The 12,265-nt window shown below is 42.1% G+C and overlaps 1 protein-coding gene across 7 annotated transcripts in view; it reads left to right on the top strand.

Annotated features, from left to right (window-relative positions):
• TAOK3 (TAO kinase 3) overlaps window positions 1-12,265 on the top strand; it is a 232,875-nt gene that overhangs the window by 192,690 nt on the left and 27,920 nt on the right. For all 7 annotated transcript variants that reach the window (XM_005572369.4, XM_005572368.5, XM_015431618.4 and 4 more), the window contains 2 exons: window positions 6,646-6,882; window positions 10,776-10,904. In XM_005572369.4, coding sequence (XP_005572426.2) covers window positions 6,646-6,882; window positions 10,776-10,904 — 366 coding nt within the window. The remainder of the gene's footprint in view (window positions 1-6,645; window positions 6,883-10,775; window positions 10,905-12,265) is intronic.

The raw sequence follows: 12,265 nt of genomic DNA, 5'->3' as shown, positions 1-12,265 counted from the left end.
TTGGTGGCAATACTATATTTATTTATTCATTTATTTTGGTTTTACTCTTTCTTTAACATCTTGTAGTAGGGGCGCTAACAAGTCACAAAGAGGTCCAAAGGTCAACAGGAAGGAAAAAGGAAATTAGAAATTAGTTTTTCAATAACTAGATAAATAAATGATGAAATGCATATTTTTAATTGACTTGCAAACTGACAAAGATATCAGTTTTCCTAAAATTTGTTTATGAGCCTACCTCTTCAACATAAGCCTAAAAGAGTCCTGGCTTTGTGCTCTTCCCCCTTAGTATTACTTTCAACATTGTGCTTTCGAATTAAGTTACTGACAAGTGTATGAAGAAGCCCATGGGCTTTGGGCCTGTAATGCTACATGCCTGTATTGTTTTGGCACCTTATAACTGAGATTTTTGTATTATGCACTGCTGCATAGTTGCATTTGTAACAAAGGATAAGGAAGGACTATAAACTTTGATACCAGATGAAATCCTGAGAAAACTTTAGCATTGTAACTTTTTATTACAATTGTATAATTTTTATTATAATTTTCTAAGGGCAGAGATTATTGCCCTTATTTTGAAGAATTAGGAAAAGGAAGGGTATTTCATGGCATCTTTATTTTAACCTTTCTTTTCCTTCTTCTGTAAGGAAGTTCATATTGGGCTCATGTGTTATCTGGAAAAAGGAGTTGTTTATATAGTTCTGCAGAATCACTAATCTGATTTCTTGGGCCCTTGAGATGTGCCTTCTTTGAGTTTTTATGGAGAGCCTCATATTTTAATTATATTAGTGATTCATGAGGGTGTTTTCAGCTGTTGCTACATCTGATGTCATTTCTTCTGAAAACTTTGTAATGTCCGGAGCTCTTGGCTGTTTCCATGGTAGAGATATTCATATAAAGAGCACTGTACCTGTGAGAGTTCAGCTTTTGACTTTGTGAAGGAATTCTCACTGCCCCTCTTCCTAATGTGTGTTCTAACACATTCACCTGTGACAGCATTACACAGGCGAATTTATGTTAGAACACATGTCGGGGAGAAGGGCATGAGAGGGGAATTCCCAAGGAGGCATGTAGGAGAAAAGTATTATTGTTCTATTAATGCAAATATAGATTCTTTTACTTCGCTTTGCCAGATTCGATAGAAAAACTCATAAAAAGAGAATCTTTATTTGGAGTTTTTAAAATGCACCCTAATAATTCAGCTAATTGTGAAATTGGATACCTGAATGAATTTGGTACATGAGAATAAAAATATGAGAGCCTCAGCAGTAAGTGCTACTGTTTCAGCTCTCAGGAGCCCAGTCCTATTTCTAAATGCTTGAAAATGTGTTCCCTTCCTGGACAGTATACCAGAGGATGCTTATCAAAATATTGCATATCTCTTCACTTATTCTTGACTTCTTAACTCACTAAGGTCATTGCTGATACCATTTCTCACTTATGCTGTCCAATCTACATGCCCAACCCCTATGGTCAAAGTCTCTCAATAAATGTGTGTTGAATAAATGAATGAATGAATGAATGAATGAATGAGGTTACCTCCAGCCCTGCTATCAGATGAGAATTTGGATTTATAAGTTTGCATTTCAGAATTCTTCATGTAACATATTCTTTTCTAAATGCAGAATTGCCTGTTACCAGTCATTACTTTTAGCAGAAACTTAAAAACAGTTTTTCCTTAGGTATTCTAAAGAATAGAATGTTAAGTTTCTAATGCCAAAATGTGACTCACTATATTCTTTTTAAGAACTTGCTATAAATTTCATTTATTCTAAGTGCTGAGGTGGCCACTTTTATCATATGTATCATTTTGATTCTTACATATTATTAATCTTGTAAGTTGGCTTTGATCTCTTCAGAGGGTAACGTTATCAGCCACCATGCTCTTGTTTTGTGTTCAGGAAGTTGCTTATTATTTGTGTTCCGGAGGTGCGGTGTTTTGTACACCGGAGGGACACTCTGCACTTCGGATGAAGTGGTTTGTTTTAGGGCTGAATTTTGCTGGCATTAAATAAAATAGCATTGAACAGCTGTAGGAACCTTTAGAAAACAAGTTTTGGTTTTCCTTTTCATGGTACATTATTTATTATTTATTTGTTTATTTTACATATTCTAGATACAGGAAATGAGTAACAATTCAGATTCAGAAATTATACATAATCTTATAATCCACAACCTGGATACAGATACAGTTGTTTTTATTTATTTATTTTTTTTCCTTAAATGTGCCCTTTCTTCTGGATCCATTTCTTCTGATCTATGTCTCCATCACCAGAAATACTAAGTGGAGGGCAAAGGGACATGCTTCGCAGAGCCTGGCATCAGAAGGAAGGAAACCAGCATACGTTGAGTATTTCCTAGGAGTCAGACACCCTGCTAGGCACTTTCACATGAGAAAGTCCTCTGACCCTGAGGAAGATAGTAGTAGTTCCTCTCTCTTTACACATTAAGAAACTGAGAGACGGCCGGGCGCGGTGGCTCAAGCCTGTAATCCCAGCACTTTGGGAGGCCGAGACGGGCGGATCACGAGGTCAGGAGATCAGACCATCCTGGCTAACACGGTGAAACCCCGTCTCTACTAAAAAATACAAAAAACTAGCCGGGCGAGGTGGCGGGCGCCTGTAGTCCCAGCTACTCGGGAGGCTGAGGCAGGAGAATGGTCTAAACCCGGGAGGTGGAGCTTGCAGTGAGCTGAGATCCGGCCACTGCACCCCAGCCTGGGCGACAGAGCAAGACTCTGTCTCAAAAAAAAAAAAAAAAAAAAAGAAACTGAGAGACTTGAAGAGGTTAAGTAATTTGCCCAAGGTCAGTTATATAGTAAGAGATAGATGAGGTTTTTCTCCATGCAATCCACTGGGTACGGCAGGGTGGTACTGGCCACTTTTAGTTGACCACATTTTCGAGACTGCCATTGTAAAAACTACAGTCACTACATCTTTATAACTTTCTCCCATTTCAGACTTACTCGATTTGTAATTTAGACTTACCAATCTCTCTAGCTTTGACTTTTTTGAGTGTTCATTCCCTCTATTACTTTATAACAGAAAATAGTCACTCTTTTTCTGCCTTGGTGATAAGAATTTCCTCAGGCAATTCAAGAACCCTAGGAATCCAAGGCCTTCTAAAAATTAAAGAGGTAAATTATGTGAAAGCACTTTTTAAACCATATGCATGAAAAAGTTGGCCGGGCGCGGTGGCTCACGCCTGTAATCCCAGCACTTTGGGAGGCCGAGGCAGGCGGATCACAAGGTCAGGAGATCGAGACCATCCTGGCTAACACTGTGAAACCCCGTCTCTACTAAAAATGCAAAAAATTAGCCGGGCGAGGCGGCGGGCGCCTGTAGTCCCAGCTACTCGGGAGGCTGAGGCAGGAGAATGGCGTGAACCCGGGAGGCGGAGCTTGCAGTGAGCCGAGATCGCGCCACTGCACTCCAGCCTGGGCGACTAAGCGAGACTCTGTCTCAAAAAAAAAAAAAAAAAAAAAAAAAAAAGTTATAGGCTCTTATTTTTTATTTTATTGACCAAAAAGTGTATTCTTAAAACTCATAGTGTACACTTAAGACACAGACACACATAACTCTAAATATCACATTTTTTGTATATTTCATGTTAGACTTTACAAATGAAATATCTGGTTATACTTTTATTTAAATTCATCTATCCAGCTTGAGCATGGAATTATAAAGCTTAGTATCTCTCTCTATACCCAAAAAGACCATTTGAAACTTAGAAAGTTTAGTTGTGACAAATGAAAGGTGATATTAGGAGTTTAAGAAGGTAATTATCCACATTATGGGAAGCATTCAAAAGCAAAATGTCTCTCCTGGAATTCAGTGATGTACAGTGATAGCAGATTGAGCTCTGTACATTTTCTTTGCCCCATCCTTGTACCAGGTGTGATCTGGGACAAGTAGAAAGCCACCCTCTTTACAGAGACCCACACACCAATTAAAATAGAAAATTTTCTTGACACAACTCATTTCCCTTTTATCTTTAGGCCTCCTGGTTTAGGGAAATGACCATCCTGAGAATATTTTATTGGCTGTAAGCCAATGCTTATGGCAAGTTTTAAATGTGTCATGATAGCTTAGAGTGTGCCATGCCTCCGCTTTGGGAATCTGATTAAAGAAGGAATGCTAAAATAAGAAAAAGTATCTAGCTAAAACATATCTAAAATGCATTACCCTAGCCCTGATACTTTACTGCCATATTTTTCTGAAAAACAATTGAATTCAGAAAGGACTAAATAGTATCCTTTCTATTGATTAGAGTTGTTTCTTCCTTAAAGTTGTACTTCAGAAACATATAAGCATGAAGAAGTAAAATTGATACATATATGTCAAACTACATCTTTTCCTCCTTTTGTCTTGACCTATATCCATTAAAAAACACATTTTCTGATAACAAAATAAATCATTTATTTTCTTTAGAGGGTTAGGTGCCTTTTGGGTAATGCTATCCTTTTTTGGTCTTAAAATATCCTCTGCTCTTATTCTTAATACTTTAAAGAGTATTATCCTTCAGAAAAGAGAAATGAATATGAAACCCAGTGTTAGTTTCAGCTGGAAAGGTTTCAAAGTTTGGCTAATGTTTAATGGTGCACTTTGATAATACTATCTTGTAACAGAACAGCACTCTCTTGATAGTAAGTACTCAATTTAGTATGCAGGGCCACCCTCTAAAAAGAGCAGAGAAACAAACTCTTCTTTGTATAAAATGTATTTTAACCCATAAACTGAAAATAGTACAGACAATTAATAGCAGTATGAAAATGTCCTGTAAAACTTGTTTGGGTGTTAGGCTGGGGAGATGGGCCTTACAGTAGATAGGAGTGACCAAATCACTTAGTGAAGAACAAGACTAAAGTTAAAATCCTGGAATTAAGATTTTTTTTCTAAAATAGGAAAAATTAGGAGGAAGTGATCAGGAAAATAAAGAGAGAAGATAAATGGAAGGAAGGGCTGGAAAATCACAAAGGATTTAATAGAAAGGAGCAAGAGGTGCTGAAATGTACATATTTACAAGCTTTAATTTGTTGGATGTTTACTTGAAAATGAGTTAAGGAAAAGTTACTAAGAACAGTAGCCTTCCAAAAATCATAGCAGTGCTTTATCGTTTATCCTTTAGGAGAGCAAGTGAATGTATTGTAATTTGGTAACTTTTTTTTGTAGAGAAGGGGCTGGGGGAGACATGATTTAAGAGAGATCTTGGCCGGGCACAGTGGCTCAAGCCTGTAATCCCAGCACTTTGGGAGGCCGAGGCGGGTGGATCACCTGAGGTCGGGAGTTCGAGACCGGCCTGACCAACATGGGAAACCCCGTCTCTACTAAAAAAAAAATACAAAATTAGCTGGGCCTGGTGGCACATGCTTATAATCCCAGCTACTAGGGAGGCTGAGGCAGGAGAATTGCTTGAACCTGGGAGGCGGAGGTTGCGGTGAGCCGAGATGGTGCCATTGCACTCCAGCCTGGGCAACAAGAGTGAAACTCCGCCTCAAAAAAAAAAACAAAAGAGAGATCTTGATCTCATACTCACCTCTTCATATTAGGAATAGGAAATAAATCTTGTTCAGACTAGTTTAAAAGGTCCATGACTGCTAGAGACATGACCCTTAACAAAATAAATATATATATGTATACACACACACACACACACACACACACACAAACAAACCAGTGTAGTAGTTTTCAACTAGGGGAATTTTGTTCCTAACGGAACATTTGTCAATATCTGGTGATACTTTCCATTGTCATGTCGTGGGCGGTGCTACTGGCATCTAGTGGGTAGAGGCCAGGGATGCTGCTAAACATCCTGCAATGCACAGGATGGCCCCCACAACAGATAATTAGCTGGCTCATTGTTGGTAGTGTTGGTGAGAAATCTTGGTATAGTAGAAATAACATGGCTCTGGAATTATAGAGATGGGCCTGATTCCCAATCCAGTCCTTATTAGCTATGTTACTGTGAACATATAATATGTGTGATGGTATATCAAAAATATGTAAACATATTTTGACTGAATAAATAATTTCTTTTTTTTCTCCTTTTTTTATTTTTATTTTATTTTATTTTGAGACGGAGTCTCTGTCACCCAGGCTGGAGTGCAGTGGAGTGATCTTAGCTCACTGCAGCCTCTGCCCTGCCTCTCGGGTTCCAGCAATTCTCCTGCCTCAACCTCCTTAGTAACTAGGATTACAGGTGCCCACCACCATGCCTGGCTAATTTTTGTATTTTTAGTAGAGACGGGGTATTACCATGTTGGCCAGGCTGGTCTCCAACTCCTGACCTCAAGTGATCTGCCCGCCTCAGCCTCCCAAAGTACTGGGATTACAGGCATGAGCCACCGTGCCCAGCCTGAATAAATGGTTTCTTTCAAGACTCAATTTCTTCAACTATAAAACTGAGATGTTATCACCTACCTCATGAATGAAATGAATGAGTGAATGAGATGGTTTTGAGGACTAGGGATAAAATACATAGAGTATCTATCTAGCACGGTGCCCCCTACAGGTGAGCATTCACTAAACAGTAGGTAAATTGATGGTGAAGGTGATGGATAAAATTATGCCACAGGGCCCTTCTACTTTGCCTGAAAGCTTGTCTCCCATGAACCTGGTTACCTGAGTTCTGTTTCCTAACCCAATTCAGGTTACACGACAGATCCATGAGCATGAGCAGGAGAACGAGTTGCGGGAACAGATGTCAGGTTATAAGCGGATGCGGCGCCAGCACCAGAAGCAGCTGATCGCCCTGGAGAACAAGCTGAAGGCTGAGATGGACGAGCACCGCCTCAAGCTGCAGAAGGAGGTGGAGACGCATGCCAACAACTCGTCCATCGAGCTGGAGAAGCTGGCCAAGAAGCAAGTGGCTATCATAGAAAAGGAGGTCAGTATGTGTACACACGCCTTCATGCCACAACCAAGCCCAACCTTTGGGGTCAGTGGCAGGATGTTAGCAGGAGGCAGGAGTTGGGGATGGAGGAAAATTGTTGTTTGGGGGGTGGCAGAATTGGGTTTCTAGATTTTATGGGGCTATGTAAAATTGTTGTTCAGAGTTCAAATAGCAACTGAAAATGTATGTTACATTCTTGTCCATTCAAATATATTCTGCGGCCAGGCGTGGTGGCTCACGCCTGTAATCCCAGCACTTTGGGAGGCTGAGGTGGGCAGATTATCTGAGGTCAGGACTTCGAGACCAGCCTGGCCAACATGGTGAAACCCCATCTCTACTAAAAATACTAAAATTAGCTGGGCTTGGTGGCGCATGCCTGTAATCCCAGCTACTCAAGAGGCTGAGGCAGGACAATCACTTGAACCTTGAAGGCAGAGGTTACAGTGAGCCAATATTGTGCCATTGCACTCCAGCCTGGGCAACAGAGCAAGATTCTGTCTCAAAAAAAAAAAATTATATATATATATATATTCTGACTATCAGTCTCTTGATGGTGGTCTGGGTACAAGTAAAGGGAAACAAGATGCTGCCATCTTCTGAGAAAGTGCACAACACAAGTTTGTTACTGTATCTGCCCCACCCACAGTCCTCTTCAAAAGAAAACTGCTCTACAAATAGTCCCTTATAGTGGTGATAATCCCTGCCTACAGCTGATGGGCCCCTGAGCAAAGGGAGCAAATAATGAGTCCGGCAATTGTTTGGGTTTTCTAGGGAATGTGTGTCTTCCCCATCCAGGTTCTAAGCTAATTTTAAAAGCAGACAAGGCCAGGTGTGGTGGCTTACACCTATAATCCCAGCACTTCGGGAGGCCAAGGTGCGTGGATCTCTTGAGCCCAGGAGTTCAAGACCAGCCTGGGCGATGTGGCAAAACCCCATCTCTACAAAAAATGCAAAAATTAGCTGGGTGTGGTGGCACGTGCCTGTAGTCCCAGCTACTTGAGAGGCTGAGGCGGGAGGATTGCTTGAGCCCCAGAGGCAGAGGTTATGGTGAGCCGAGATTGTGCTACTGCACTCTAGCCTGGGTGACAGAGTGAGACCCTGTCTCCAAAAAAAAAAAAAAAAAAAAAATCCAGGCACGATGGCTCACGCCTGTAATCTCAACACCTTGGGAGGCCGAGGCGGGCGGATCACCTGAGGTCAGGAGTTCGAGACCAGCCCGGTCAACATGGTGAAACCCTGACTCTACTAAAAATACAAAAATTATCCAGGCGTGGTGGCAGGTGCCTGTAATCCTAGCTACCTGGAAGGCTGAGGCAGGAGAATCGCTTGAACCTGGGAGGTGGAGATTGCAGTGAGCTGAGATCATGCCATTGCACTCCAGCCTAGGTGACAAGAGCGAGACTTCATCTCAAAAAAAAACCAGCCGGGCATGATGGCTTATGCCTGTAATCCCAGAAGTTTGGGAGGCTGAGGTGGGTGGATCACCTGAGGTCAAGAGTTCGAGACCAGCCTGGCCAACATGGTGAAACCCCATCTCTACTAAAAATACAAAAAATTAGCTGGATGTGGTGACAGGTTCCTGTAATCCCAGCTACTTGAGAGGCTGAGGCAAGAGAATCACTTGAACCCGGGAGGCAGAGATTGCAGTGAGCCAAGGTCGCACCATTGCATTCCAGCCTGAGCAACAAAAACGAGACTCCATCTCAAAAAAACAAAAAACAAAAAAAAAAAAAAAAAAAAAAGGGTGAGGCAGATAGTCATAATATCATCTTTATCACTGATACATGTTAGGTACAAGAGGTAATTTATGTCTGCAGGAAAACAAAATTAAGCACACTTGCCTGCTCAGGCAATGCTAAAACCGAGTCACCTTTCCTGCCACCCCCATGAGACTTCCATAGTGTTGAAAAATGTGGTGGACATGTGCTCCCTGGGGATGCAGTGACTGGGGACATGGTTCCAGGGTGTTTCCATAATTGAGCAAGCTTGCTCGCTCTCTCTGTCTCTCTGTCTCTCTGTCTCTCTCTGTCTCTCTCTGTCTCCACATGGAAGGAACCATCAAGTTGTAGAAGGAAGATTTCCCCAGCAGCCATCAATCTGTCAGGCAGTCTGGCATGAAAACCTCTGCCCAGACAAGGATGATGTTGATTAAATCAATCAGTCAGATTCTTTCTTGAGATTTGACTTGGTAAATATGTTATGAGAATTGTTCATAATGGAAGAATTGTCCATAATGGAAGTTGCAGGTGAAAAAGATACATAAAAAGAGCCATGAGCCATGAAGCATAATTCCCTCTCTATCTCCCAAGTCGCTTGTCTTACATATATCCTTCACCCAATGGTTACCAGAAACAGATTTGGTCACTTTCAGGAGCCAGTATTTATTGGGTTACCTTTTATATAGTATGTGTTTTACTCATTTAGGACCCCCAAAAATGTCATGACGTGTGACTGTTGTGGATTGCAGCAGGTGCCTAAGAGAACAAAATGGCTCACGCCTATGATCCCAGTACTTTGGGAGGATGAGGCAGGTGGATCACTTGAATTCAAGAATTGGAGACCAGCCTGGCCAACATGTTGAAACCCCATCTCTACTAAAAATACAAAAATTCGCTGGATGTGGTGGCGTGTGCGTGTAATCCCAGTTACTGGGGAGGCTGAGGCATGGGAATCACTTGAATGCGGGAAGTGGAGGTTGCAGTGAGCTGAAATCATGCCACCGCACTCCAGCCTGTGTGGCAAAGGGAATATCTCAAAAAAAAAAAAAAAAGAAAGAAAGAAAACAAGATGCCATTAGCTTTCCAATTACACTTGAGATGATACCACTGGAAAACCAGATAGTTGGAAAAATTAATCAGTTAGAGTTTGATTCTTGGAATATAACTGGCCAGGCATGGTTGTTTATACATTTTTACAACTTAACCTTTGGGCTATCAACAATATGATTTTAAAACCTTTATTATAATCCTTAGTTCTGACCAGGCATGGTGGCTCATGCCTGTAGTCTCAGCACTTTGGGAAGCTGAGGAGGGGATAGCTTGAGGCCAAGCATTTGAGATGACCCTAGGCATCATAGTGGGACCCAGTCTGTATGATCATTTTTTAAAAATACTTAGCCAGGACTGGTGTTGCATGCCTGTGGTCCCAGCAACTCAGGAGGCTGAGGCAGGAGGATCACTGGATCCTGGGATTTTTAGGCTATAGTGAGCTAAGCTCGTGCCACTGCACTCCAGCCTGAGCGAAAGAGTGAGACCTCATCTCAAAAAAAAAAATTCTTAGGTCTCCTTTCATCCCATGAATGTTTTTGTGTTCAATAAAGTATGTTTATGGTTTACCTTCATATTTTTCCCATAATTCAGAATGTATTTTTCTTTTTCTTTCTTTTTTTTTTTTTTTTTTTTTTTTGAGACGGAGATCTGCTCTTGTTGCCCAGGCTGGAGTGCAGTGGTGTGATCTCAGCTCACCGCAACCTCCGCCTCCCAGGATCAAGCAAATCTCCTGCCTCAGCCTCCCAAGTAGCTGGGATTTCAGGCATGCACGACCATGCCAGGCTAATTTTGTATTTTTAGTAGAGACCAGGTTTCACCATGTTGGTCAGGCTGGTCTTGAACTCCTGACCTCAGGTGATCTGTCTGCCTCAACCTCCCAAAGTGCTGGGATTACAGGCATGAGCCACCGTGCCCGCCCCAGAATGTATTTTTCAACGGTGAAAATTTCTGTTTTGTTTTTGTTTAAGATACAAAAAATTCAGAAAACAATTATTTTTTATTATTTGTTCAAAAATGTCACATTATTAGCACTTATAGACTTTCTTACTGCATTGGAGTATATAACCCACTGAATTCTGTGTAAAGAACAGATTCATCCTACATTTGTTATTTTATCAGGCAAAGGTAGCTGCAGCAGATGAGAAGAAGTTCCAGCAACAGATCTTGGCCCAGCAGAAGAAAGATTTGACAACTTTCTTAGAAAGTCAGAAGAAGCAGTATAAGATTTGTAAGGAAAAAATAAAAGAGGTAAGGATACTTGTTTGTTCTCACCAAGTTGCCATTAGAATGGTTGGAACGTAACATTCACTCATACTGCATTGTGATCAATATTCTAGTCCAGCGAGTCTCAAACTTTACATTAGAAAAACCTAAAATGCTGGCTGGGCACAGTGACTCACGCCTGTAATCCCAGCACTTTGGGAGGCCGAGGCGAGCAGATTACCTGAGATCAGGAGTTGGAGACCAGCCTGGCCAACATGGTGAAACCTCGTCTCTACTAAAAATACAAAAATTAACTAGGCATGGTAGCGCACACTTGTAATCCCAGCAACTCAGGAGGCTGAGGCAGGAGAATCATCTGAACCCAAGAGGCAGAGGTTGCAGTGAGCTGAGACCACGCCACTGCACTCCAGCCTGGGCGACAAGAGCCAAACTCTGTCTGAAAAAAACAAAAAAATTGGCCGGGCGCGGTGGCTCAAGCCTGTAATCCCAGCACTTTGGGAGGCCCAGACAGGCGGATCACGAGGTCAGGAGATCGAGACCATTTGGGCTAACACGGTGAAACCCCATCTCTACTTAAAAAAAACTAGCCTGGCGAGGTGGCGGGCGCCTATAGTCCCAGCTACTCGGGAGGCTGAGGCAGGAGAATGGCGTAAACCCGGGAGGCGGAGCTTGCAGTGAGCTGAGATCCAGCCACTGTACTCCAGCCTGGGCTACAAAGCGAGACTCCGTCTCAAAAAAAAAAAAAAAAAAAAAAAAAAACAAAGAAACAAAAAAAGTACCTAAAATGCTATTAAAACAGATTGCTGGGCTGGGCGCGGTGGCTCAAGCCTGTAATCCCAGCACTTTGGGAGGCCAAGACGGGCGGATCACAAGTTCAGGAGATCAAGACCATCCTGGCTAACACGGTGAAACCCCGTCTCTACTAAAATACAAAAAAAGTTAGCCGGGCGAGGTGGCTGGCGCCTGTACTCCCAGCTACTCGGGAGGCTGAGGCAGGAGAATGGCGTGAACCCGGGAGGCGGGGCTTGCAGTGAGCTGAGATCCGGCCACTGCACTCCAGCCTGGGCAACAGAGCCAGACTCCGTCTCAAAAAAAAAAAAAAAAAACAGATTGCTAACCCACCCCCAGATTTTCAGATTTTAAAAATCTATCCCTAGATTTTCTGGGGTAGAGTTTGAAAATGTGTGTTTCTAACAAGTTCCCAGATGATGCTGCTGCTGCTGCTGCTGCTGCTGCTTCAGGGACCACATTTCAAGAACCACTGATAGAACTCTAAACCATTCTTGCCTTCTTCCTGTGTATTTTCTTTTTTTTTTTTTTTTTTTTTTTTTTTTTTTTTTTTTTGAGACGGAGTCTCGCTCTGTCGCCCAGGCTGGAGTGCAGTG

This window comes from Macaca fascicularis, chromosome 11 (genome assembly GCF_037993035.2).
Source record: "Macaca fascicularis isolate 582-1 chromosome 11, T2T-MFA8v1.1".
NCBI classification, from domain to species: Eukaryota; Metazoa; Chordata; class Mammalia; order Primates; family Cercopithecidae; genus Macaca; species Macaca fascicularis.
This window is presented reverse-complemented; position numbering and strand designations above follow the sequence as displayed.